At 43.5% G+C, this 27970-nt stretch overlaps 1 protein-coding gene across 2 annotated transcripts in view; it reads right to left on the bottom strand.

Moving 5' to 3' along the window:
• Nucleotides 1-27970, bottom strand: part of DSCAML1 (DS cell adhesion molecule like 1) — a 361981-nt gene that overhangs the window by 158558 nt on the left and 175453 nt on the right. Inside the window, exon 4 of one of the 2 annotated variants that reach the window (XM_033919234.1) lies at nt 9423-9647. The exons of the other annotated variant lie outside the window; for it this stretch is intronic. Coding sequence (XP_033775125.1) covers nt 9423-9647 — 225 coding nt within the window. The remainder of the gene's footprint in view (nt 1-9422; nt 9648-27970) is intronic. 2 annotated transcript variants of the gene reach the window in all.

The following is a 27970-nucleotide window of genomic DNA, read 5'->3' as shown; positions in this document are numbered from 1 at the left end:
GTGAAAAAAGATTTCATCCTATTGGGTTTAAAAGTATTTCCCTGTAACTTCGAGTGCCCCCTAGTCTTTGTAATTTTTGACATTCTACTCCACTCAGGATTTTGTAGACTTCAATCACATCTTTCCTCAGCAGTGTCTTATCCTCATAGAAGAGGAGTTCCATCCCCTTTATCATCTTGGTTGCTCTTCTTTGATTGTGGGTTCAAATCCCATTCTGTTCCTTGTGAACCTGGGAAAGTCACTTAATCCAAACAAAATACCTCTCTGTAGTAACTTTTAGTATTTTCAAATCAAGACCAGTGATAAGTATTCTTCCATCTAAACTTATCCTTAATAGATTTCAAAACCTTCTCACTTTACTTTGTGAGGGGAGTGGCCTCAGATCCCCGTGCGCTGCCAGCAAGTTAACTATACAGCTGCATTGGAAAGGAAAGCAACCTCATTGGCCTCTCTCCCCCTCCAGCCTAGTGTTCTGTTCAAACTGTGACCAAAAAAATATATACGTATAAGAAAAACTTAGCTCAGGCAGGGATGGTTGTTAATGTTAAAGTTCTTTCTCGCTGTCCTTGCTTCTTACTTGTCCGTGATCTAAGTCTGACAAGATAAGATCCAAAATTTCTGACTTAGACATATTTATCCGGAATCCTGACACCTGCCCATAGGCTATTAAAGCTTCCACCACTGCCTTCAGTGAGGTGGGAGGATCTTGTATTATAAAAAGAATGTCGTCTGCAAACAATAATATTTTTGTTTCCAACCTGCCACATTTTATACCTAAAATATTTGGGGCCTGTCGCACCAATTGTGCGAGAGGCTCCATAGCTAATGCAAAAAGCACAGGTGACAGAGCACAGCCTTGATGAGTCCTTCTCCCCAAAGTGAAACAATCAATATATTCTCCATTAATGTTAAGCGAGGCCAAAGGGACCACATAAAGCAAATGTAGGAAAGTCCCAGATATCCCCATCTTTTCCGATACTTGAAACAGATAAGGCCAATAGACCAACATAAGTTGAAAAAGTCGCTTCTAATGATCAGAAGCAACTTTTTTTAACTTATGTACAATTCTCTCGTCTGTATCACTCAGCATCTCTTTCTCTGGCATTTGAAGTTACTAACACCTCCTTTGGGTTCCTTGAAAAAGACCCTCGAAACATGGTCTATGTCGGGACATACCAACACACCTCTGAGTTAAGTAGGAATTGTTTTTCCTTTTATTGCCACAGAAAAACACACACATCTAATATTTAAAAAGTACTCCAATTTCACTTATCTGCATTATAGCCATACACAGTGATGGGAAGGTGGGTTTGGCTATAGGAGCCACGGCTCTTGGTCGGATTACACATATCTGATTGTGTGTAAAAGTGCATAAATTTCATTGTATTTGAATTTATTTGACCTTCATTTTTGACTTTTATTCTGAGAAGTCTTGTTTCCAATGTTATATTTTGACCTCTCAGCCCTGTATTCTTCAGAGCATTTTCCTCACCACTTATTATTTTTGATTTGAGTATGATGGACATTTGCCACTCAATGTTTGCATCATACATTCATGGATTTCCTTTGGGGTTTTCTTCTACAGGAATAGGAACTTCATGAAGGCTTGGAGTTCCACACTTGAAAATTTCACATTTTTCGTTGACATGGTTCAACCAATGATCTGAAACAATGTCAAAACAGCATTATGATTCTGCAGATTGGCACTTTACAAAATAAAATAACACTTTTTGCTAAAGAGGCAAAATAACACTCAGAATTTTGGAAGTTGGTTGGGCTGAAAACTTTTCAGCACTCCCTCATAGAAGATAGCAGGCCTGACTTGAGGCATTGTTGAAGCTAGATATATACAATGTGGTACCCAGGTTAATTAATCTTGTGGTAAATTTTCACATAGCAAATTAAGACAACACTGGGCTTTTCATCCACAGGTTAGTAAACATAGGCCTTGATTTATTCACATGAAAACTTCCAGGAAATACGTGTTCCTTGCCCTAGTTTGTCTGTGTTTTCCATTGTGACTATGCAGATGATCTGCTGCCTTCAAAAGGAAAGTTGAACTGAGCCTGGTTCTACCCCGATGTATCCATGGATTTGTAATTCTAGTTTCCATCTTGCATATTCATAGAGTCAATGGGGTAAATCCAGTTCCTCCAACTGATAACCCACATCATAAGAGGTCATGGGATGCTGAGCCTGTGGAGGGATTTGATTGGTTGAACAATCTCTAGTGCTTTATGCTTGCATTTGTAGGAATTTATGTTGAAAAGGCATCAGCCAATCAGAGGGACCTATCCACAAACCTAAGACATCACAGGACAAAGTTGAACAGTACAGACAGGATAGGGCAGGAAAAAGGACAGAAGAGATGGAGTAGAAGAGACTCAGAATCACCTTCTAACTTAAGTGGAGATGGAAGGTCAGTGTTATGGGTCTAAAGAAGTGAACAGGAAGCTATATTAAGAACATAAGAACATAGCCTTATGGGTAGCCTTTCTGAGACCCCTCAAATAAGAATCTCTAGTCTGTCTGTCTGCATTCTTGTCTACTCCCTTCTTGATAAAGTCTTTGACAGATCAGTCTATGCTATCAAAAAACAAGCTTGCAGCTAAACTTCTGGGGGTGATCCTGAACTCGACTCCTGCAGAACAGAATGAGCAGCAGTACACAAGTGGAATGCCCCAGTTCCATGGCCAATTCTGTTAACTAGACAAATCTTTATCAAACTCATAATGTTTGGTAAGGTGGGGAGGAGGGGGGGAGGAAGGAGGAGTGAACAGAAAAGTGGACAGAAAAATGGAGCAAGAGAGGGTCTCTAAGGAGAAAACAAGAGCAAGATGTATGTATATAGGTGGAGCAAGAGGGTCTCTAAGGAGAAAACAAGAGCAAGATGTATGTACATAGGGGAAGAGAGAGAAAGAAAGAGATGAAGTCAGAGAAAGAAACAGGCAATGAAAGACATGTATCTCTTGACACTAACAACAAGTGATAGTTAACTGGCATAGTCTAACTACTTTCTCTCAAAGCTTATGAGTTAAACACAGCTCCTTACTTAATAAATTTTTATCCTTGATGTTTCAGGACGCATTGAAACCTTTAGGCAGCTTCAGCAAACAAGATCATGATGTCCTATAATATGGTCTCTTTCTATCCATCTGGCAGCATCAACGGAATGAATTTAGAAGATCTCAGTCAAGTGGAGGGTGAGTAAATATAAAAATTGAGAAAAAGAATTGCAGAGAAAGGAGAGGCCAGGTGCCTCTAAAATGAACGTTATAAACCTCCAATCCTCACCAAGGCAGTTCTACTCTCTTAAATGCATCAAAATGTCTCACAAACCACCTCCCCAAACATTTTGATCCAGTCATTTGGCCAGACCTGAAGTCACAGCTATCACCTGTCACTCTATCTGTGTTGACTTAACTAATCATTTTATTGCCCTGTACCTCAAGTGTAATCCCAAACTTTGCCACCAACTCCACATATCCTTGGGTGGGTCACAATCTGCCTGGGTCTCAAATTAATATCTACCTCTGCCATGAACTCTGTATCCTTGGTTGGGTCAAGTTATGTGCCTCAGGTCTATCCATTTGTATACAGATGACTTGCCCCCATCAGAACATTTTTACTACAAGAGAAATAATGAGGTTTTACTCTTTGTGTAAGGGCTCAACTACTCCACTTTAGGATGTATCCTAGCAGGTTTAGTGTAAAACAGTAAATTGTGACATCACCATCCATTATTCAAGCTGCTTTATGACCATTGGCTACAAGACAGCCCAATAAGCAATGAGCTGGTTATAATGCATTCCTGCATATCTGTGGCACAGATGTGGTGTGAAAATTTTCTATAATCACACTGTATATGGTATCAAAACAGTCAAAATATTACTCCCCCCAAAAACTCCCTGAAAGAGGAGGTATATGCAAATATATTCAGCGTCCTGAACAATCCCCCAGGAATTTGCAATATGTGACTGTGCACAAGACAGAGAACTGCAGAGAGAAGCCAGAAAATAAAAACAAGGGGAAAATTATAAACCAGGTTACTGAGGTGGAAAGAAGCCACAGAAAGACAAGGAAGAATATGTAGAAGCAATCTGTGGTTTTAATAATAAACTTTTATTATAACCTCTAAGGGCTCCTTTTACAAAGGTGTGCTAGTGTTTTTAGCGCACACACCAGATTAGCGCGCGCTACCCGAAAAACTACCACCTGCTCAAGAGGAGGCGGTAGCGGCTAGTGCGCGCTATTCCGTGCGTTAAGGCCCTAACGCACCTTTGTAAAAGGAGCCCTAAATGTATCCTTTCATAGGAAAGCTGAAATGAAATAAAGTATAGAAAATAAATTATGCACAGGACATAAGTATTTCATTATTCAAGGGGGTGATGAAAAGTTCTCATCCCAACCAAGAAGAGAATGATGTGAAGCTATAAAACTTATAACTTATTCCACATATTCACCCCTAAGTTCAACACACTTGGCACATTGTGTCTGAAGTTTCTGTAACCCTTCATAAAAATACTCTGCAGTCTGGCCACTGAAATACTGCTCCGCTGCTGCAGTCACCTCCAAGTCACTCAAAAATTGTCACCCTATCAAACTCTTTTTAAGGTTTGAAAACAGTCAGATGGAGCAAGATCTGGTGATTAGGGTGGATGGTCTATTCACTGAAACCCCAACTGCATCAAAACATCCATCGTTTTGCCAGCCTTGTGAGCAGGTGCATTGTCTTGCAAAAAGAACTCCTTTCCACAGCTTCCCTCTCCTTTTTTCATTCAATACCTCCTTTAATCGGCACAGCAAGTTACAGTAGTATTCTGCATTAACTGTTTGGCCCCTTGGAAGATAGTCTGTCATTACATCTTCCTGATCCCAAAACAGAAAGGGTCTGTAACTCTGGATGCCTCTAAATAGGCATCTAGCTTCCATTCTAGAATACTAATGTAAGTTGCTATAAATATGACTATAATTTAGATGTGACCAATCCCATATACCAGGAGTCCTCAATCCCTGGTCCTCGGCCCAGGGCCATTTGACAGGCTGTGAGAAAATTCCTCCCCTCGTCTTGCCATCTCCCTCCCTTCCCCTCAACTTCGCAGGTGCTCTTCAGAGTTTTCTGTTTCTGAGTGTCCGGACGTGGCAACATTCTCACAAGTCTCGTGCGACTGCCCCAAAGTTTCTCCTCTGACACACTTCAAGTTTCTGCCTGGGTGGCTTGCTTCAGAGGAGAAGCTTTAGGGCAGTCATGCAAGACTTGTGAGAATGTTGCTGCATCCGGACACTCAGAAACATAAAACTCTGAAGAGCACACACAAAGGTGAGGGGAAGGAAGAAAGGTAGCCCGACAAGGGGAAGAGGTTCAATGGCAGTGAAAGGAAATGGAGGGAGAGGAGGAAGGGTAACAGATGCTGAAAGGAAGAGAGAGGAGAGCAGATGCTGAAGAGAAGTAGAGAGAGGAGGTGCAGATGCTGGATGGAAGTGGGGAGAGGAGAAGATGCTGGTTGGAAGGGGAGAGAGGGGAACACATGCTGAAAGTGGAGAGAGAGGGAGCAGATGCTAGAAGGAATTGGGGAGGAGAGAAAGGGGAGCAGACACTGGTTGGGAGGGGAGAGAAGGGAACAGATGCTGAAAGTAAAGAGAGATAGAGCAGATGCTAGAAGGAAGTGGGGAGGAGAAAAAGGGGAGCAGACGCTGGATGGGAGGGGAGAGAGAGAGGCGAACAGACACTGGATGGGAGAGGATAGAGAGGAGAGCAGACTCTGAAAGGAAGTTGAGAGGAGAAAGCGAGCACATACTGAATGGAAGGAGGGGATAAAGAAAGAGCGCATGCTAGATTGGGGGAAGAGGATAGATTTAGTGAGATACTGGAATGGGTGAGGGAAAGAGGTGGCAAGCTATAGGTAGACACAATGAAAGGGAAATTGAGGACTGGAAAGTAAATAAGAGATAGAAAACAAATTGAGAAGGAAGAGCAGAAAAGAAAAGGGAGAGGATAGAGAGATACCGGAACATTGGGAGAGGGGGAGGAGACAGATACTAGATCTGGAGGAAAGGAGAAGAGAGATGGAAGGGAAGAAGACAGATATGTCATGCCATGGGGGAGCGGAGGGAAGAAGATAGGTGCCAGACAAATTAGGGGGTGGGGGTGGAGAGACAGTTTCTGGTAGAGGCATAGAAATAAAGCAGATGCCATATGGAAGAGGCAGAGAGAAGGCAGACAGTGGATGGAAGGAAGAGAATGACAAGATGAGGAAAGCAGAAACAAGAAAGGTTGAAATTTCTATTTCTTTTTTTTTCCCTAGAAATGTAATGTATATTGTGTATAAAACTGCCCTACGAACCTGCCCCGAATCCCCCCCCCCCCGGTCCCTGGAAAAATTTGCTTCTATAAAAGCGGTCCTTGGTGTCAAAAAGGTTGGGGACCACTGCCATATACCATTAATAAAGAATTTTTTTTTCAATTGAACTTTCTTCAGACCTCAGCGGTGCCACTCACACAGAGTGGCCTAGTGGTTACAGCAGCTGCCTCAGAACCCTGAGGTTCTGAGTTCAATTCCTACTGCAGCAAGTCACTTAACACTTCACTGACCCAGGTACAAAGTTCCTGTATAAAATATGTAAACTGCTTTCATTTTAACCACAGAGAAAAAGTGGTATATTAAGTCCCATCACCTAGAACTTCACAGTGGAATTTACAGCACCACAATCAACACAGGTCCACAAATGTCTTTTTGAAAAATATAATTCTTCATAATAAGCACTCATCTGCTTGTGAAAAGTTTCACTGAACATTCCTTATTAAGCCTAGGCTTAATTATATTACTATAGTTGCAACCTGTCAGGCACACCCAGTTGCCAGTTTAATCATATCACTACTATTTATGTTCATGTCCCATGCTTATCTGTCTAAACAAGTTACGATATATTCCAGTTTCCCCATTTTCTTCTTGATATCATTTCTTTTGTGTATTTTTCATTTTTCCACACTGTCCTTGGGATGATATCAGACCTGTCAAGCCAAGCTCTTGGGAATAAAGCTGTTATCAAAATTGTTCCTATTTCTTATTATGAGCTTGATTCCCTCACAGGTTCCAAGGCTACCCTCTAGGCAAATCCAAATGAGATGTGGAAGGGGTGTAATTCTTCCCCCTTCGTTAAAAATGATATTGATTAAGGATTTGCATTAGTTTGAAATTATATTTCCCATCTCATTTCACACTTATAGGACAATCAAACCACCCCAACATTTCTGATAACAACCTGACCCACCTACCTGATCACCTGAACAACCCTGACCGTCTCGTCATCATCATTCCTCTATGCCACCTCTTCCTCCAGGTGTCAGCATTACCTCCCTATCAGAAGATGTAGCCAGTCCTGGTATTCTAGCAGGATCAGGACCAATCATTCTTGCTCATTGCTGCACCGTGTTCATAATCCCATAAGAGCATCGGGGATGCTGGTTAGAGCTGAGGATCAGTGGATGAAAACTGGTTACCTCTTTGGGGGAGGGGGTGATGCAAATACTTGGGGCTCCTTTTTACTAAGGTGCGCTAGCGTTTTTAGAATCCCAATAAATTTCTGAAAAGCAAGAGTCCCTCACATATTTTTCATGGGCTTGAATCAGGTGAATCTCTTATACAAAACATAGATACCTGCAGTGGCCCCAGTTCCCTAAATAATTCTCTCCTTTTATTAGGGGAATGAAGACCTCTCACATAATAGGTTCCTAGTTGAAATCTCCCCCCCCCAGCCATTATAAATACATCCAAGGTTGATTCAAAGTGTTCTTCCCCAATCTCCCCACCCCACCCTCCCCAATATCTCTGTATCCCAAACAGTTTTCCCCATCCCCTTCCCCTCCACCCCAACAACCATTCACAGTGGGACCACCACAATCTCCCACCATATTTTAAGGAAGTGATCATCCCCCTCAGCCCATTTCACTTATTTTTTTTTATTTTTTACAGTTTTATAACATTTCTATTTACACATAGGACAGACAATTCAAAGAAACAAATATATTAACATTCTTATATCAATAGATAGCAATGCCTGCTAGCTCACATCTTGAGAGAGAAATCTTGCCTCAATTAAAAAAAAAAAATAAAGAAACCTAGACAAAATCTTGTCTTCTGCATGTGATCAATAATATTTTTCACTCCAAATTAGCTGAGGTCTTTATCTCATGACTAGTGATAAATTCATGTAACTACAATGAATCCCCCAAAACATATTCCTTCTCTTGAAAACTAATGAGACATTTGTAGGGAAAAAAGTAGCTCTCAGAGCTAGCATTCAAGGTTTTATAGTCAAAAATGCTTTCCGTCTTAACTGAGTGGCTCTGGAAACATCCGGGAAGATATTTATTTTTCCCCCGCAGAAATCAACATCTTTTTTTTGGAAATAGGTTTTCATTACCAATGATCTATCTTTTTCATGGGCAAATATAACTAATACAGTAGATCTAGTTGTAATATTTTCCTGGGAGTCTTCCAAAAACTCTTTTAGATCTACTTCTGTAGACATCAATTGATCCATATTTTGCTAATTATCAATTATCTTCTATCTAATTGGTAAACAGTAACAATTACTCAGTTGAATCTCATCAGAATTTACCAATCCCAATACTTCCTTTAAATACTTTTTTTAAAAATAGGTTTTATTGCATTTTTAAAGTTAACAATAGAAGCACATAAACACATTTAAATACTTTCTAAATAATATTTCTGAAGATAATAAGTAAATAGAGGGAAAATTAAGGAGGCGATGATTCTTAGATCTGCAAACATTTTCCATCATTTCCATTTTAAAATGTATAGATTGAAAATCTTTAATTGCTGAGATGGAAGTAGCTCTCATAATAGTAACCTGGGTCTCCATAACTGAGACATGTTTATCAAGTAACATTAAATTTGAGTCCACATTTTCAAATTGTTCCCATACTTGCTTAGAGAAAGTAGCTGTCTGAGATATTACAGTTCTAAGCATACCCTCCATTGATCAATTTAATTTCCAAATATATTGTAAAGATATCTCCTTGGTTGGCTCTATATTAGGTGATTTATTCTCAGTCACAACAATATGTACTCTTTCAGGGATTTTCAAAATTGAACTATTTGAGATTGAATAACATGACTAGGAAGATCACCTTGCAAAGCCTGGGAAACCTCTGGAGAAATTATAGGAGGGGATGGCATTCTAGTTGGAGGACTTAATGAGACTTCTGATGAAATGAGCACCTGTGATCTATCTATATTCCCCATATTTACTGGGATTACATGCCTGTCCATGGGATCTGGTATAACAACTATACCAACTTTTGGAGTAGAAACTTTAAGTTTTACTGATCCTTTACGTTTACCCATGGTTAGACTGCTATCCTACCTAAAAAAGGGGAAAAGAAAATTAATTCTGACCTGTATTTACTTCACTGATCTCCACAACCTCCAAAGGGCTCCCAAGGGGTCTGGAATGCCCCTTAGGGTACACCCATTTGGCCACAGAGCTGCATGTCTTTTTTTCGCTGAGGAAGGACCCCCAGCTGTTCAGGAGAATGTCCACCTTGCTGCCTGCTAGAGCACTCAGTGTCGGCACTTTCTCCAGTATCCAAGTCAGATGTTTCTCCAGTCCAACCTCACTCCCTAAGATGACATTTGGGAAGTAAGGTTACTCCATGAGCAATCATACACTGGCAAAGTTCTCTCCCAGCCCATCTGACTTCTACCCACACCTTCCCCCAAATGCTCCTTTGTCTATAAAGCTCGATCATCAACACACAGTCTCCCATAAATTGCTCCATGTCACACACCTTCCCCTTCCTCTTTCTCACTCACAGCATAACCCTCCCCAAACATCCACCTCCCCACATTTACTCTAGTCGTTGAACTCCTATCAGAATCCCAATCACACACAGCCACTGAAGAGTCACCCAATTCACATACTACAGTCTGTTCTCTCCATTCATACAAAAACATCCTCACATAGCATAAACAGTAGTTGCTCAATATATCAAATAATAATTGGGGTATTGTGCTGGCTAGGGATGGAGCTTTAGGCTTAAGCTGCCAATAACTTGGTGACGCCACTTCTGCCTTTCATTGAAAATTAAATTCTAGAACAGGGAGTCATAGTGTGAGATTAAAAGAGAAAAGCTTGGGAGTTATTTTTTCAAGAAAAGCATGGTGGCTATATGAAACGGCATCCTAAGGTTGGTGGTAGAGGCAAAAAACAAAAATTCATGAAAGTAGGGGATATGCCAAAAACATCCTTAATTATGAAAAAGTGAAGATAGGTAGAGTTTATATGCGTTCTGTGGTACTATGGTGGATAGGTGAATGGACAGAGATGAGATGGGCATTATGTAAGCTCTTTATCATACTGTCTTTTTCCAGTGCAATAGGCGAGACATTCTAGACAGATGGAAGTGGCCCCATGCCCGCATGCCATCTGCAGAAGGAATCCACTCAAAATTTTTTCTCTGTGCCTCTGCTGTACTTCACTGTGCTCTCTAGCTACACCTACAGTTTTTTTTTTCCTTTTGCACACATGCCAGCAGGAGTGTGTTATTCTGCTCTCCCTTCTTTATTATTAAAGACGTATGAGGAAAGACTGGAAGCTCTTGGTGGAGGAAGGGCTGGGGATGACTTCAATGGCTGAGAGGGTGTAGCTGGACTGGAGTGAGCTTTGATGAAGACTTCAGTAGTTGGAACCTAAGAACAGTACTGGGCAGAGCTTTGGATTCTTGCCCAGAAATAGCTAAGAAGAAGAAAAAATAAATAAACCCCAACAAATTTTTAGATTGAATCAGGTTGGGCAAACTAGATGGACCATTCAGGTCTTTATCTGCCGTCATCTACTATGTTACTATGTTTCTATTTTACTAGCTGATTACCCAGCGTTGCCCGGATAGTTATTTATTCCAATCAACTGTCGTTTTCGATAATTTTTATATGTCATCCCCTTCCCACCCCCACAGTAGTGCTGCCTGATTCGTGATTCAAATCAATTCTCAGATCCATTTTTGGTGAATCGATTCGAATCGGTTTACTATTAAAGAAAATCGGACTTACCGATTCGTTGGTCCCGTTGCTACCGCCGCTTTTGTCTGACCAGGGAGGAGAAGAGAGAGCCTTGCTTGCGGGAAGGAGAGAGCCTTGCTGCCCCTATCTGCACCAGAGACTCATTCGGGCTTCCCCTCTGGCACCGGAGTCCTTGTTTCTGATGTAACTTCCGGTTTTCCAAAACCGGAAGTTACATTGAAGCAAGGACTCCGGTGGCAGAGGGGAAGCCTGAACGGATCTCTGGTGCAGATCGGGGCAGCATGACTCTCTCCTTCCTGCAAGCAAGACTTTCTCCTCTCCTCCCTGTCCAGGCAAAAGCGGCAGTAGTGAATTCAATTCACTATCCTGCTGCTACTCTGGGCGTCTTCTCTCCATTTGGCCACCCAAGCGGAAACAGGAAGTTTTCACTGAGGGCAGGCCACAGTGGAGAGAAGACACTAGGAGTAGTAGCAGGAGTGGATTGCTACCGCCACCGGCAGATCTCTTCCGGACTCTCTTTGGGAAAGGTGCGGGGGTGTGGTGGTGGTGAGGGCTTAGGAGTGCCATAAAAAAAGGTAGATGGAGGGAGAGGTGAGATGGGGAGTTGGTGGACTGGAGGAGAGATGGGGAGAAGATAGATGGGAGAAATAAACTTGGGGGATGGGAGAGATGGACTTGGGGGAGATCATGGAGAGAGGAAGTGGGGGGAAGGATAGAACAAATAAGGATCTAAAACATGAGAGGGAGATAGATGGTGGACAATGGGATTTAGGGAGGGAAGGAACAAAAAGGGAGAGAAGTTGGACACAAGGGATGGTGTGGAGGGGGGATAGAGATACTGGATAGGAGGATAGTTGGGAAAAGAAAGTGAGAGATGGTGGACCCTGGGGTGGTGGGAAAGGAGAGAGAAATGAAGGATGAAAGGGTAATTCAGAAAAGATGGATCTGTGGGTGGAGACAAAAAAAAAGGAAAGATACCAGACCTCCGGGGGAGGGAAGGGAAACAGAAGGGGAAGACAGAGACAGAAGATAGATGGTTAGCACGGAGAAAGAAGAAAGAAGGAGACCCTGGCAAGCAAGTTATCAGAAGACAACCGGAGCCTGGGACTGATAAGATCTGAATAATGATCAGACAACAAAAGATAGAAAAAATAATTTTATTTTCTTTTTTATGGTGTTAGACCACGAATGTGAGCTAGGATTTAAGAGAGAGAGGAAAAGTGTTTTTTGATGTTTATTTTGTTTACACCACTGCGCAAGTGTGGGTAGGAGAGGGCAAAGTGGGTGAAGAGGCTATAAAATAAACCCACCAGGATATTTGAAAAAAAACATCCACTTGGGCAGGAAAATCGAATCTAATTGAATTGAATTGAAAAATTGATTCAATAGGCTGAATCGAATCGAATCAAATCAAATTTTTTTTGCCCTGAATCGGGCAGCACTAACCCACAGTATTTTTTACAAGATAGTTAGTCATATGTATACCATGTTTGGTTGAAATTTCTGCATGCGTTTCAGAGTTATGCTGGAACCTCATCTCAGCGAGGCCTAAAACTATGGAATAGACACTAATATTTGTCATTTTTTATCATTTTTATATATGACCCCCTTCCTACCCCCATAGTATTTTTTCCCAGATAGTAAGTGATATGTATACCAAGTATAGGCAAAGCGGTTTCCAATTTATTCAAAGTATTAAAAAGCATTTCTGTGGGCGGAATGTCACCTCCAAGCGCTATCAGCAGCACATGTAATGGGAGTTGACAATGTTCAAACCAACTTTCTCAGTAGACAGACTTTGGATCCGGGCAAGTGCAGTGCTGGTGTTGGCCCTGCTTCAACCTCATGTCCACAGCAAAGAGCAAGAAAGCGGATCATTTCTTCAGTCACAGATCTGAGCCCAGAAGCAAGGGTCTCGACGCTCTAGTGCAGCCGTGGCCTCAGGAGATTCTCCTTTATGTCTTTCCTTCGTGGCCCATGATAGGCTGAATCATTCGGCGGATTGCTGTCCATCCGGGCCAAGTCATTCTGGTGGCTCCAGATTGGTCTCATAAACCGTAGCACACAAATCTGATGTGTCTTGACAAGGGTCACAGCCTTCAGCTGAGCGCCTATTCAGACTTGCTTTCGCAGAGTCCATTATGTAATGCTCTTGAGTACACAGCCTTAGAACACAAAGGCTATTCTGTTTTTGTTGTTGACACTCTTCTCCAGTCTAAGAGTCGTCCACAGTTTCTGCTTACACTAAATTGTGGAAGGCTTTTCAACATTGGTGTGCTCAGGACCAGGCGGACCCATATTCGGCTCCGATCTCGGTGATTCTTGCCTTTCTGCAAGCTGGACGTATCACTCACTATAGCATCCCTTCGAGTCCAGGTAGCCGAGTTCTCTTGTTTTAGAGCCCGGGATCATCATTCCTCTTTGGCATCTTATCCTGATGTCACCAGATTTTTTAAAGGGGCTCTTCGCATCTGACCGCCAGTCAACCTGGAACCTCAACCTGGTGCTGACTGGCCTTATCAGGTCTCCCTTTGAACCCCTTCAGGATGCTTTCCTCTTAGACTTGATGATCAAGAGGGTGTTTCTGGTTGCTGTTACTTCAGTGTGGCGGGTCTTGGGACTCCAGGCTCTCTCTTGTAGGGAACCATTCCTCCACTTCTCAGAGCTTGGATTTCCCTGCATACAGTTCCCTCTTTTCTGCCAAAAGTGGTTTTGGCTTTCCATGTTAATCAGGAAGTACGTTTGCCTGCTTTTCAGCCTACTGGTTCTAAGACGCAAGATTGCCTTTTGAAGAAACTGGATGTGCACAGAGTGCTTTTTTGTAACCTGGAGGTCACTAAGAAATTTTGTCTCGCTGACCATCTGTTTGTGCTGACTCATTCTGTTAAGTGGGGCGCTCCTGTTCCCAAGTCCATGATTTCCAGATAGATCCATAGGACCATTTTGTCAGCCTATATTCTTTCCTGGAAACAGTCTTCTTTTTCCGTCATGGTGCATTCTACCAGAAGTGTGGCTTCTTCATGGGCCAAAGCTAGAGCTGTCCCCCCTGAGGAGATCTACAGGGTGGCAATGTGGCAACGTTTGCCAAGTTTTACGGTCTTACGGACTGGAACAGGAAGCCCACCCTAACTTTTGGGAGATTACTTTTGTACGTCCCATCTGTCTAGAATGTCTCACCTATTGCACCGGAAAACTAGGTTATATGTACTTACCCTGGTAAGCACTTTTCCAGTAGATAGGTGAGACATTCTAGCTTCCTGCCTGTCCTTCCTGTTCCTGCCTACTGTCTCAGCCTGTTTATGCTTCTCCAAGTTGTGTCTTGGATGCCTGTCAGCCCTTGGGGACTAGGAAGAATACTCTATATATGTTACTTTTTCTGCGGAAGTAGTTTCTGAGCTCCTTTGAAGCCTTTGTTGGCTGTTTGCAGTTGATGTTCTAATCTTCATTCTTGAGCAGAAAGTTTGTTGCTGAACTTGATTGCCATGGGTGACCCTACGTCATGTTGATTTGGTGGCTCTTAGTGCTTGGGTACTGTAGGTGGAGCTAGAGAGCATAGTGAAGTATAGCAGAGGCACACAGAAAAAAATCTAGAGTGGATTCCTTCTGCAGATAGCATGCGGCTATGGGGACACCACTATCTGCCGCCCTAGAATGTCTTACCTATCTACTGGAAAAGAGCTTACCAGGGTAAGTACATAATCTCTTTTTCATGTTTTGTGAAAATTAAAGATCATGAAGACCTATGTTGTTAATCCTATTAATATCAAGTGCCAGAGGTTCCAGAATTTCGTGACTGAGTTGGTTACACATTGTAAAACTACATTTCTAATTCTTTTTCTGTATTCCCACAGATACACACACGAAGAGGAGTAACGTAAAACTGAGGTACTGTCTTTGGGCTCTTGGAGACAATCCCAACTCACAACTGGGCAAGCAGACCCCACAAGGCCAGTTGCAAGCATGTATCCTGAGCTGATGCTAGCATGGAATCTGTGCTCTCATTTACCAGCAGATTCAAGGGCAAGGGCCCGGGCCCAGTTAATGGTGGCCTTAGACTCATGGTCCCCAGTTAAGCTTGCTGTGTGCACACAGACCCCAAATAAACTAACTCTACTTGACAAACGTTCTCCTTCAATACCAGCCTTGGATAAGCGGCCTTCCATCATTCCAGCCATGGCTCCAAAGGTCCCTCTGATACCAGCACTAGGCTTAAAGCACCAACTGATACCACCCATAGAGGCGCGGCCTCGTTTGATTGGGGCCTTGGGTGCACATCTCCGTCTGTCACCACCCATAAATACACGGCCCCATTTGTCACCACCCTTAGATGCACGACCTCGTCTGATTGAAGCCTTGGGCATACATCCCCGTCTATCACCACCCATAAATGCTCGGCCTCGTCTGATTAGAGCCTTGGGCAGACATCCCCATCTATCACCACCTCTAGATGCACGACCTCGTATACTGATGCCCATAGAAATGAAACCTTCATTGCCAGCCTTAAGCAAACACTGTCATCTGACTCTACCTTTGGACAAACAGGCTAATTGTCCTTCTCTGACTCCAGCCTTGGGCACACGGAGCTCTTCGATTCCAGCCTTGGATGCACAGTCTCATCTGACGCCATCCGTAGATTTAAGGCCTCCTTTGCTACCAGCCTTAGGCAAAAACCTTAGTCTGATGCCACCTTTGAACAAAAGGACCTCTCTAATTTCAGCCTTGAATACTCGGCCTATAATTCCAGAATTGGTCACACAGCCCCCTACGATTCCAGCTTTGGCCAAATGGCCCACCCTAACACCATCCTTGGGCATGCGACCCCATCTGATTTCTTTGAACAAGGGACCCCATCTGATGCCAAGCTTGAGCCTACGGCCCAGTTTGATGTCTGATTTCAAGTTACAAGATCAGCTATTGACATCATCCTGGGGCACCCAGGATTCTTTGGTGCCAGACTTTCATACACCATCACTGCAAATCATCAGTTCGCTGCACTATTAGAGTATTCAAAGAATCTGTGCGATGACACTATGAAATCCAAGGCATCTAACTTGTTGTATCAGTGCCGTGTCTTCTTTCCTTTTGTCACTTGATGATTCCTTACTGCTTTAGTGATTGTAAATGTCTCTTTCCTGCCTGTCTCTACCTATAGGATTCTGGTTGTATCATTGAATAAATAAGAATGAAAAGCTCATTCAAATTTGTAATTCCAAGAGAGACAATCATTCTTTAATAATAGGTCACTAAGGAAAGATTGGTAGGCATAGCTGAGCTGGTAGCAGGGCTGTTGCAAGGGATGGACAAGAAGGGCACTACACTGGGGTCGGCTCAATCATTAGAAAGCCTAGGCAGTGACCTATGACAGCAGCTTCTAGTGGGGTGGCAAATAGCTGTTGCAATCAACATACTGACTGTCACATAAACATCAATGCATACTTTTACCTGCATTGAAGGTTTTATAATGAGTGGTATATCAAAACCTTAAATAAACTTGAAACTTGATTTTCAAAAATTCATGCAGTCAGATAATTCTGGAAGAGGCAAGGTTAAGTTCATCATAGTTGTTGAATCTTATTAAAATCTCAGGTGGAGTCTAGGGGCTTGAAATTTAATTGAGGGAATAAGATTGGAAGCTAACCTAGGGTGCTTAATACTGTTGCACTTGTCCTAATTCACTGTCCTTTTGAGTCAATGTCTAAACACATAGACTTAGAAGGAAAGATGAACAACCTTTTTCTGGGAGCCATTTTATCCAATGACAGCTCTGGTTGTCAGAGACATAAGAACATAAGAATTGCTATTATGGGACAAACTGAAGGTTCATCAAGCCCAGTATTGTGTATTCCAACAGTGGCCAACCCAGGTCACAAGTACCTTGCAAGTTCCCAAGGAGAAAATCAGATTTTATGCTACTTATCATAGGGATAAGCAGGGGATTTCCTCAAGCCATCTTAATAATGGCTTATGGACTTCTCTTTTAGGAAATTATCCAAACCTTTTTTAAATGCTGCTAAGCTAACTGCTTTCACCATATTCTCCAAAGTTTTATTTCTGCCTCAATACACCTCCATTTGTCTAAAAATCATTTGGGATGGACTCCCCAGCCCTTAAACTGATGAATTTGCAGAGTCTAATTTGAAGGGCCTTGGAGAGGCCTCATTCGAACCACTGAAGGATGCTTCTCTTCTGGATCTCACGATCAAGACAGTCTTTCTGGTCGCCATTGTTTCAGCATGGCGTATATCGTATCTTCAGGCTTTTTCGTGCAGGGAATCTTTTCTCCGAATTACAGAAGCAAGTGTTGTTCTCTGTACTGTACCTTCCTTTCTACTGATCTTACACAAATTGATCAGATCTTACACAAACTGGATGTCCGGAGAGTCTTACTCCATTATTTGGAAAGGCAGTGGCGTACTTAGGGTATGTGGCACCTGGGGCCCATTTTTTGACACCACTCCCCCCCCCCCCCCCATGTAAAAATTTTTTTTTTTTTTTTTTTTTTTTGCAATAACCATGAAATGGAATAAATGGTCAGAATAGAAACAGGCAGTGAAAATTTTCTTTTATTGAACCTCATATATGTAACCATTATTCCAAACATAACATAACATAAATTATGTCTAAATTGTCATGACATTAGAAGTACATATGGAGTAGTTGCAGGTGATGCTTGGGACAGTTCTGATTGTGTTAGTTCGGTTTTATGTGTTTTTTGAATAGAAGGGTTTTTATTTCTTTTTGAAGGTTTTGCAGTCTGTGGTTGATATCAATTGGTTGTAGAGTTGGGGGTCGAGTGTTGCAGCTCGAATGGCTAGGAGGTTGTCGAACAGTTTTTTTCTTTTGACGTTTTTGGTTGGAGGGTGTGTGAATGGTGCACAAGTTCTCCTATGTCTGTTTGAAGTGGATTGAATTATTTAGCTGAAGAAATTAGTTACCCCCCATTCCACACACATTAATTCTCTTCCATTTTTGTTCCCATTATAAAAAACACTGATAAGTTCCCAGAAAAAAAATACATTAAAATAAGAAGTGAAAACAAAGGCCCCTACAGATGAGAACATAACATAAGAATAGCCTAACTGGGTCAGACCAATGGTCCATCATGCCCAGTAGCCCATTCTCATGGTAGCCAATCCAGGACACTAATACCTGGTCAAAACCCAAAGAGTAGCAACATTCCATGCTACCGATCCAGGGCAAGCAGAGACTTCCCCCATGTCTTAATAACAGATTATGGACTTTTCCTCCAGGAATTTGTCCAAATCTTTCTTAAAACCAGCTACACTATCTGCTTTTACCATAACTTCTGGCCACTTCATTTTTAAGTTTAGATCTTTCCTTTCAAACAGAGACCTTGCTAGATGTCAAATACAGCACAAGGTAACTTCACATGGACTTAGCTGTGCAGGAAATGTGAATCTCCTCATACACCCACCATATAGTGCAAAAATGTGCAAAGGTCTGTTTTTTTCTTTCGATCACTACATAGCCTAATGCCACACAAGCAGCGCTGTTACAAACATATTCTGTAGGTCAATGCTAAGGATAACAAAGTTTCCTTCCTTGGACCAGAAGGAGATAAACCACTGGAAGAGATCCCAAAACAACACCCAAAGACCCACTCAGTGTGTGAATCAGTTGAGTGGAGTGGACTAACTGGGGGGTGGAAATGGGCCCGGAGTTTGCTCAGCAGAATTTCCCAGACCACCTCTTCCTCTCAACACATTGACACGCTGCCACCATCACCACTAGGAACACCTCACTGGGTAGGCCAGCTATGCTATAAACTTTATAAAACACATTATTATATTTTCTTATAAAGCACATATTTTAACTGACCTCTCTGACATCCTCAGCCTTTCCATTCACAAAAATAGAAGGAAGAAAAGTTCCCATTTCCTGCTGTCTCATGTCCCCGGCCTATATAATATTTTTTTTCTGCAGACCCTTCAAAAGTCTGACCAAATCCTCGTTTCACTTGCATTATAAAGTACTGAGGATGCCATCTCTCCCCAATCCCAGGTCCTAAAGTCTAAGACAGTAGCGCAAACTAATGCTGCCAGATACAGGAAAAAAAAAATTTTGATTCGATTCAGCCCTATTGAATTGGTTTTTCAATTCGATTTTCCTGCCCAGTTGGGTGATTTTTTTCAAAACTCCTGGTGGGTTTTATAGCTTTATCACCCCCTTTGGCTTCTCCTAACCACACTGGCGCTGTGGTGTAAATAAAATAAAGAAACAAAAAGGACTTTTCCTCTTTCTGTTAAATCCTAGCTCACGTTTGCAGTCTAACACCAGCTCTGGCAGGATACACATTTCAAATCTGACATGTTATAATCACAAAACAGAAAATAAAATTAATTTTTCTACCTTTTGTTGTCTGGTTATATTTCAAATCTTGTTGGTCCAAGGCTCTGGTTTTCTTCTGATAACTTGCTTGCCAGGGTCTCCTTCTTTCTGCATGCTAACCATCCATCTGCCAACTCTGTCCTCCCTTTCCATTTCCCTTCCCTTCCCAGGAAGTCTGGTATCTTTCCTTTTTTTCATCTCCCTCCACAGATCCACCTTTTCTTAAATACCCTTTCATCCGGCATCTCTCCCTCCTTCCCCACCATCCCAGAGTCCACCATCTCTCCGTTTCTTTTCCTAATTACCCTCCTATCCAGTATCTCTATCCCTCCTCCACACCATCCCTTGTGTCCAATTTCTCTCCCTTTCTGTTCCTTCCCTCCCTAAATCCCATGGTCCATCATCTCTCTCCCTCTCCTCTATTTTCAGACCCATTATTTCTTCCCCCCCCCAAAGTTTGGCATATGCATGTCTCTTTGAACACCCCCTTCCCTCCGTGTACTTCTAAATCATGGTCCCCCCCAAAGGCCTGTCCCCCCTTAAAGGTCTGCCTGTCCCACCTTGAAGGCCTGCACCCCCCTTGAAGGCCTGTCCCTTCCCCTTGTAGGCCTGTCCCCCCCTTGAAGGCCTGCCTGCCTGTCCCCCCCTTGAAGGTCTGCACCCCCCGAAGGCCTGCACCCCCCCAAAGGCCTGTCCCCCACTTGAAGGCCTGTCCCACCCCCTTGTAGCTTCTCCCCCCCCCTTGTAGGCCTGTCCCCCCTTGAAGGCCTGCCTGCCTGCCTTTCCCCCCTTGAAGGCCTGTCCCCCCTTGAAGGCCTGCACCCCCTTGAAGGCCTGCACCACCCCCCTCGAAGGCCTGCACTCCCTTGAAGGTCTGCACCCCCCCCGAAGGCCTGTCCCCCCACTTGAAGGCTTGTACCACCCCCTTGTAGCTTCTCCCCCCCTTGTAGGCCTGTCCCCCCCTTGAAGGCCTGCCTGCCTGCCTTTCCCCCCCTTGAAGGCCTGCACCCCCTTGAAGGACTGCACCCCCCCCGAAGGCCTGCACTCCCTTGAAGGTCTGCACCCCCCCGAAGGCCTGTCCCCCCCTTGAAGGCCTGTCCCACCCCCTTGTAGGCCTGTCCCCCCCTTGTAGGCCTGTCCCCCCTTTAAGGCCTGCCTGCCTGCCTTTCCCCCCCTTGAAGGCCTGTCTCCCCCTTGAAGGCCTGCACCCCCCCTTGAAGGCCTGTCCCCCCCCTTGTAGGCCTGTCCCCCCCCTTGTAGGCCTGTCCCCCCCCCCTTGTAGGCCTGTCCCCCCCTTGAAGGCCTGCCTGCCTTTCCCCCCTTGAAGGCCTGCACCCCCTTGAAGGTCTGCACCCCCCCCAAAGGCCTACACCCCCCCCCAAAGTCTGCACCCCCCTGAAGGCCTGCCTGCCCCCCTTGAAGGCCTGCACCCCTTGAAGGTCTGCACCCCCCCCCCGAAGGCCTGTCCCCCCTTGAAGGCCTGCCTGCCTGCCTGTCACCCCCTCCCCCTTGAAAGCCTGCTTGCCTGCCCGCCCGCCCCACCCTGAAGGCCTGATGCCCCGACCCACCCCGAAGGACCGCTCGCCCCCCTGGCCTCCCCGCACCACCTATGAACAGCCGCAGCAGGATCGCGAAGTCAGCGTCAGCGATCCCTGCGCTGCTTCCTGCGCCATGGTCCCGCCCCTCCTCTGACGTCAGAGGAGGGGCGGGATCGCGGCGCAGGAAGCAGCGCAGGGATGCTGACGCTGACTTCGCGATCCTGCTGCGGGCTGCTTCACAGGTGGTGCAGGAAGGTCAGTGGGGCGAGCGGTCCTTCGGGGGTGGCGGGGGACTGAACGGCAAGGCCGGGAACACCCCCTTAGGGCTGGTACCCGGGGCGGCCCGCCCCCCCCCCCCCCCCCCCTAGGTACGCCACTGTGGAAAGGACTAATGATTTCAGGCTTTCTGATCATCTTTTTGTCCTCTCTGTTGTGCCTTGCCTTAGTCGGCCAGCGTCCAAGTCTTCAATCGCTCGATGCATTCGAATGACCATTTCCGTGACTTAAACATCACCTGTGGCAAGCAACCGCTGATTTTACTTAAAGCACACTCGATTAGAAATGTGGCTGTGTTGTGGGTGGAGTCTTGCACAATTCATCCTGATGACATTTGCAGGGCAGCTACTCGGTTTTCTCTTCATACTTTAACCCTGTTTTACTGAGTGGATGTGGTGACTTGTTCTGATGCTGCTTTTGGGACCTCAGTGTTGAAGGCAGGCTCTTCTGTCCCTCCCTAGCTGCTACCATTGCTTTGGTATGTCACCTAGTGCAATGGTTCCCAACCCTGTCCTGGAGGACCACCAGGCCAATCGGGTTTTCAGGCTAGCCCTAATGAATATTCATGGCGCAGATTTGCATGCCTCTCACTTCCATTATATGCAAATCTCTCTCATGCATATTCATTAGGGCTAGCCTGAAAAACCGATTGGCCTGGTGGTCCTCCAGGACAGGGTTGGGAACCACTGACCTAGTGTAAGGAATCCGGAAGGGATTTAACAGAATGGACGATTAGGTTTATACATTTGATAATCTTCTTTCTGTTAGTCCCTATAGGATTCCATATGACCCGCCCTCTCTGTATATACTCAGTTATTTGGAATAGCCTGCTTTTTTGCCTCTGTTATTCTCCTTATAGGCTTGAAGATTTTCCAGCCAGTTGTCAGATCCTGTGGGGAGTTTTCTGTGAGTATGCATATTACACTGGACAACAAAGTTTTTGCTTCTTCAACACTTTCGGGTGTATCTTTGGCTGCTGATCACAAAAATGTTTAAAATTACGATCGCATACCGTTTTAACAAAAAAGTACATTTTTACAATTTCTTGTTATATATCCAGGCTAATGCAATTAACTGAGACCAAGATTAACTGTGATTTGAAAAGAGAAGGTCTCTGAGAGCTCATGAGGATATATAAGAACATAAGAAGTTGCCTAAGGAACATAAGTAAATTACAGATTGGTAAGCCTGACTTCGGTGCCGGGCAAAATGGTGGAAACAATTATAAAAAATAAAATTGTGAAACACGTAGGTTTAATGGGACAGAGTCAGTATGGGTTCAGCCAAGGGAGATCTTGCCTCACCAATTTGCTTGGCTTCTTTGAAGGCGTGAGTAAACATGTGGATAAAGGCGAGCCGCTTGAGGCAGTGCATCTAGATTTTCAGAAAGCTTTTGATAAAGTTCCTCATGAGAGGCTCCTGAGAAAATTAAAGAGTCATGGGATAGGGGGCAAAGTTCAGTTGTGGATTAGGAATTGGTTATCGGATAGAAATCAGAGGGTAGGGTTAAATGGACATTTTTCTTAACGGAGGAGAGTAAATAATGCAGTGCTGCAGGGGTTTGTCCTGGGACCGGTGCTGTTTAACTTATTTATAAATGATCTGGAAGTTGGAACGACGAGTGAGGTGATTAAATTTGCAGATGACACTAAACTGTTCAAAGTTGTTAAAACGCATGCGGATTGTGAAAAATTGCAGGCGGACCTTAGGAAATTGGAAGACAGGGCATCCAAGTGGCAGATGAAATTTTTTTTGTGGATAAATGCAAAGTGATGCACAATGGGAAGAATAACCCGAATCACAGTTACTGGATGCTAGAGTCCACCTTGGGGGTTAGCACCCAAGAAAAGGATCTGGGTGTCATTGTAGACAATTTGATGAAACCTTCCACCCAATGTGTTGCGGTTGGCAAAAAAACAAACAGGATGCTATGAATTATTAAAAAAGGGATGGTTAGTAAGATTAAGAATATTATAATGCCCCTGTATCGCTCCATAGTGTGACCTCATCTGGAGAATTGTGTTCAATTCTGGTCTCCTTATCTCAGGAAAGATATAGTGACGCTAGAAAAGGATCAACGAAGAGCGACCAAGATGATAAGGGGGATGGAACTCCTCTCGTATGAGGAAAGACTAAAAAGATCAGGGCTCTTCAGCTTGGAAAAGAGACGGCTGAGGGGAGATAGGATTGAAGTCTACAAAATCCTGAGTGAAGTAGAACGGGTACAAGTGGATCGATTTTTCACTCCGTCAAAAATTACAAAGACTAAGGGGACACTCAATGAAACTGCAGGGAAATACTTTTAAAACTAATAGGAGGACATTTTTTTTCACTCAGAGAATAGTTAAGCTCTGAAACGCGTTGCCAGAGGTTGTGGTAAGAGCAAACAGTGTAGCTGGTTTTAAGAAAGGTTTGGACAATTTTCTAGAGGAAAAGTCCATAGTCTTATTGTAAAATTACTCTGAAGGTACAATCATCAGAAGGGCTTGCACTAGTGCAAGCTCTGTAGGTGCTTTTGCCTAAGGTATTTGCACCAATAATCAAAGCAAAACTATGTGGCTAGTTGTACCATACCATGCCATATTTCTTAAACCCCGTAAATGTCAACTGGGAATCATTGCGGCTTATTCTATTGCTTAATGAAGGTTTACCTTTGTAGATTTGCACCTGCTTTCTCTGGATATTTTTTCATAGCAAAACAATGTGCATAGTTCTGTACAATCGAAAGCTCATACATTATTTTTTTATTTCATTTTCTATACCATTCTCCCAGGGGAGCTCAGAACGGTTTACATGCATTTATTCAGGTACTCAAGCAGTTTTCCCTCTCTCTCTCGGCAGGCTCACAATCTATCTAACGTACCTGGGGCAATGGGGGGATTAAGTGACTCGCCCAGGGTCACAAGGAGCAGCGTGGGTTTGAACCCAGAACCTCAGGGTGCTGAGGCTGTAACTTTAACCTCTGTGCCACTCTAGAAATCATAATGTAGTAAAAGTGAGCCAAGTATAGGACAATCAAGCCATTGTGACATCATTGATGAGGTTGGCTCTCAAGCATTGGTGGAATGAGGCATTATGACATCACAATACCAGCTCTGGTTACCAGAGACAGAAACTTCACACTATTTATTTATTCAATTTTCTATACCATTCTCCCATGGGAGCTCAGAATGGTTTACATTAATTTATTCAGGTACTCTAAGCATTTTTCCCTCTCTGTCTCGGCAGGCTCACAATCGATCTAACGTACCTGGGGCAATGGGGGGATTAAGTGACTCGCCCAGGGTCACAAGGAGCAGCGTGGGTTTGAACCCACAACCTCGTGGTGCTGTAGCTTTAACCACTGCGCCACACTCTCCCCTAACTCCAGGAATGTCTCAACAGTAGACAAATATTCATGTGTTGAAAAACATACCTACTTTTACCCCTTCTAGAGTGGACAGTAGCCAAAGACCACATTTCCATGAGCAAAACACTGGTTTATCTGCAGAAATGCCCTTAATTATTGTCCTCGGTGAGGATTATTTTTCCATGTGCATCACACTTTGCCCTTGGTGATATTAAATTTTGGTCGCTATTTAGATGCCCAGTTCCCTAGTCTTATATGTTCCTCCAATTCCTTCACAATCTGCTTGCATTTTAACTACTTAAAAAAATATACTTAGAATAATTTTGTGTCATCTGCAGAATTTGATCACCTCACTTGTTACTCTTCTTGTTTCCAAATCATGAATGAATATGTTGAACAACACTGGTCCCAGTATATTGTAGATCCCTGCACCATTCCACTAGTCACTTTTTTCTTGACTAGGAAAACTAACCATTTATTCCTATTCCTTGTTCCTAAGAACACATTTCTTGCTCCTGGGTAATATATTGTGTCCCACAAATGAATCTCTAGTAACTGAAGTATGAGTGAGTATCCTGAGCTTTTGGGGTGTTTTAACTGCTGTTTGAAGGGCCTTGTCCCCAGCACACCTTCTGGCCCTAAGAAATGGTGATTATCAACTGGTCTGTACCTCATCTACCTAGTGAAAAATCTTACCTTATTACAATATAGAAACTCCTAGGTTCTAATCCAAATTGTGCAATAGACTGTGATCGGGGGTAGACTACTTAATTTGGGGGGGAAAAGTGCAAGTATGAACCACCATATAGATCCAAGTGCCTTCTAAAACTAGAGGTACACTGAAGAAGAGAATGAGTCTCACAATCTCTGTGCAATGTTTGATATGTCAATAAGAAACATTTGTGGCAACAGGAGCATATCACCAGAGCAAAGTACAGTACCTTGATTTGAAACAACCTGTAAAGGAAGTATATGGTGGCTTGAAAAATAGAAACCCTGAACTTAGGAAGGATGACAGAAAAAATACCCTGTCCCTTGCACAGCTCTGCTTATGCATACTACCTCTTCAAGTCTCAGTTAATGGTCCCTTCCTGTAAAATTATGTTAACAATACAGCACTATAATCTGAATGCTGTTTTTCCCAGGACTACAGATGTCACTGTACTGCCATCTCTCCTGTTCACATGTTGACAGAAAAATATTTCCTCCCATCCTCAGGCACCTTCCATATTTCCTCATGCAAATATATCAGTCTCCACACCCACACAGAATGCATATGCATATCCATCTATATACCACACTGCCAGGCTTTCATACCGCATAACAATGTCAACAGCATATGACATAGTTGAGAGGTGGGGACCATGTAATTCCAGCCTGCCACAGAATACACTTTCATGCAAATGTGACATCCCACCAAGACATAAACATACTAGGCACATGCAAATATATAAGGGGTTCTATCAATTATGATTTTATCTGCCCCTGCTTGGGCTTTGCACAGGAAACAGATGCCATCAATTGTAGCTGCTGTATAAGCCCATTCGTGACAAAAAAGCTGCATTGTCACTCTCCCGAGTCATCAGCCCGCCCTATGAATTGGCACCCCTGTGGGACCCTTAAGCCAATGTCAAAAAAAATATTTATTAACTGTTACCAGGAATCTTCAGGCTCCTATTTGCTTTTGGGGGTTGAAGACTCCAGTTAACAAACTCAGCACTTTCAAATGCTGAAAAAGCAGTGAGTAGCACTGGGGAGAATGCTGGTTGGGGTCTGGGGGTATCAAACCTCCACATTAATGTAACATAATTAGATGGAGAGGCCATTGTACTGGTGCTGGTTAATCCTGCACTACATGCAATGAAGCAGGAGCCTCTACCTCTAACGTACCACACTACTTGCCAGAGAAATGGGGGTGCGACAGTATATTATACTAGAGAATGACACAAATTTTTTCCCATCCCGGCAAATTTTTTTCCTGTCCCTGCCCCTGCCCCATTTCTGCAAGCTCCATCCTCATCTGCACAAGCCTCAAACACTTTAAAATCATAAGTGGCAACATTTGAGAGCTCAGATCGTGATGTCATAATGCCTCATTCCACCAATGCCTAAGCTCCGTCCTCATCTGCACAAGCCTGAAACACTTTAAAATCATAAGTAGCAACATTCTAGAGCTCAGATTGTGATGTCATAATGCCTCATTCCACCAATGCCTAAGCTCCGTCCTCATCTGCACAAGCCTTAAACACTTTTAAATCATAAGCAGCAACATTCTAGAGCTCAGATTGTGATGTCATAATGCCTCATTCCACCAATGCCTAAGCTCCATCCTCATCTGCACAAGCCTCAAACACTTTAAAATCATAAGTGGCAACATTTGAGAGCTCAGATCGTGATGTCATAATGCCTCATTCCACCAATGCCTAAGCTCCGTCCTCATCTGCACAAGCCTGAAACACTTTAAAATCATAAGTAGCAACATTCTAGAGCTCAGATTGTGATGTCATAATGCCTCATTCCACCAATGCCTAAGCTCCGTCCTCATCTGCACAAGCCTCAAACACTTTAAAATCATAAGTGTGTGAGGCCTGTGTGGTTAAAGCAGAGCTTACAGGAATGGGACAAGGACAGGGACAGTGATAAAACTCACGGGGAAAAAAATTGTCCCCCTGTCATTCTCTACACCAGTGTTTCTCAACTCAGCCCTGGAGTACCCCCTTGCCAGGCAAATTTTCAGAATATTACAATGAATATGCTTAAACTTGATTTGCATACACTGCCTCTATTATATGCAAATTTCTTTCATGCATATTCATTGTGGATATACTGAAAACCTGACTGGCAAGGGGGTACTCCAGGGCTGAGTTGAGAAACACTGGTGTAGAGAATGACACGGGGACAATTTTTCCCCCGTGAGTTTTGTCACTGTCCCTGTCCTTGTCCCATTCCTGTAAGCTCTGCTTTAACCACACAGGCCTCACACACTTATGATTTTAAAGTGTTTGAGGCTTGTGCAGATGAGGATGGAGCTTAGGCATTGGTGGAATGAGGCATTATGACATCACAATCTGAGCTCTAGAATGTTGCTACTTATGATTTTAAAGTGTTTGAGGCTTGTGCAGATGAGGACGGAGCTTAGGCATTGGTGGAATGAGGCATTATGACATCACAGTCTGAGCTCTAGAATGTTGCTACTTTTGATTTTAAAGTGTTTGAGGCTTGTGCAGATGAGGACGGAGCTTAGGCATTGGTGGAATGAGGCATTATGACATCACAATCTGAGCTCTAGAATGTTGCTACTTATGATTTTAAAGTGTTTAAGGCTTGTGCAGATGAGGACGGAGCTTAGGCATTGGTGGAATGAGGCATTATGACATCACAATCTGAGCTCTAGAATGTTGCTACTTATGATT

The sequence above is a fragment of the Geotrypetes seraphini genome, chromosome 13 (genome assembly GCF_902459505.1).
Source record: "Geotrypetes seraphini chromosome 13, aGeoSer1.1, whole genome shotgun sequence".
In the NCBI taxonomy this organism is placed as follows: Eukaryota; Metazoa; Chordata; class Amphibia; order Gymnophiona; family Dermophiidae; genus Geotrypetes; species Geotrypetes seraphini.
This window is presented reverse-complemented; position numbering and strand designations above follow the sequence as displayed.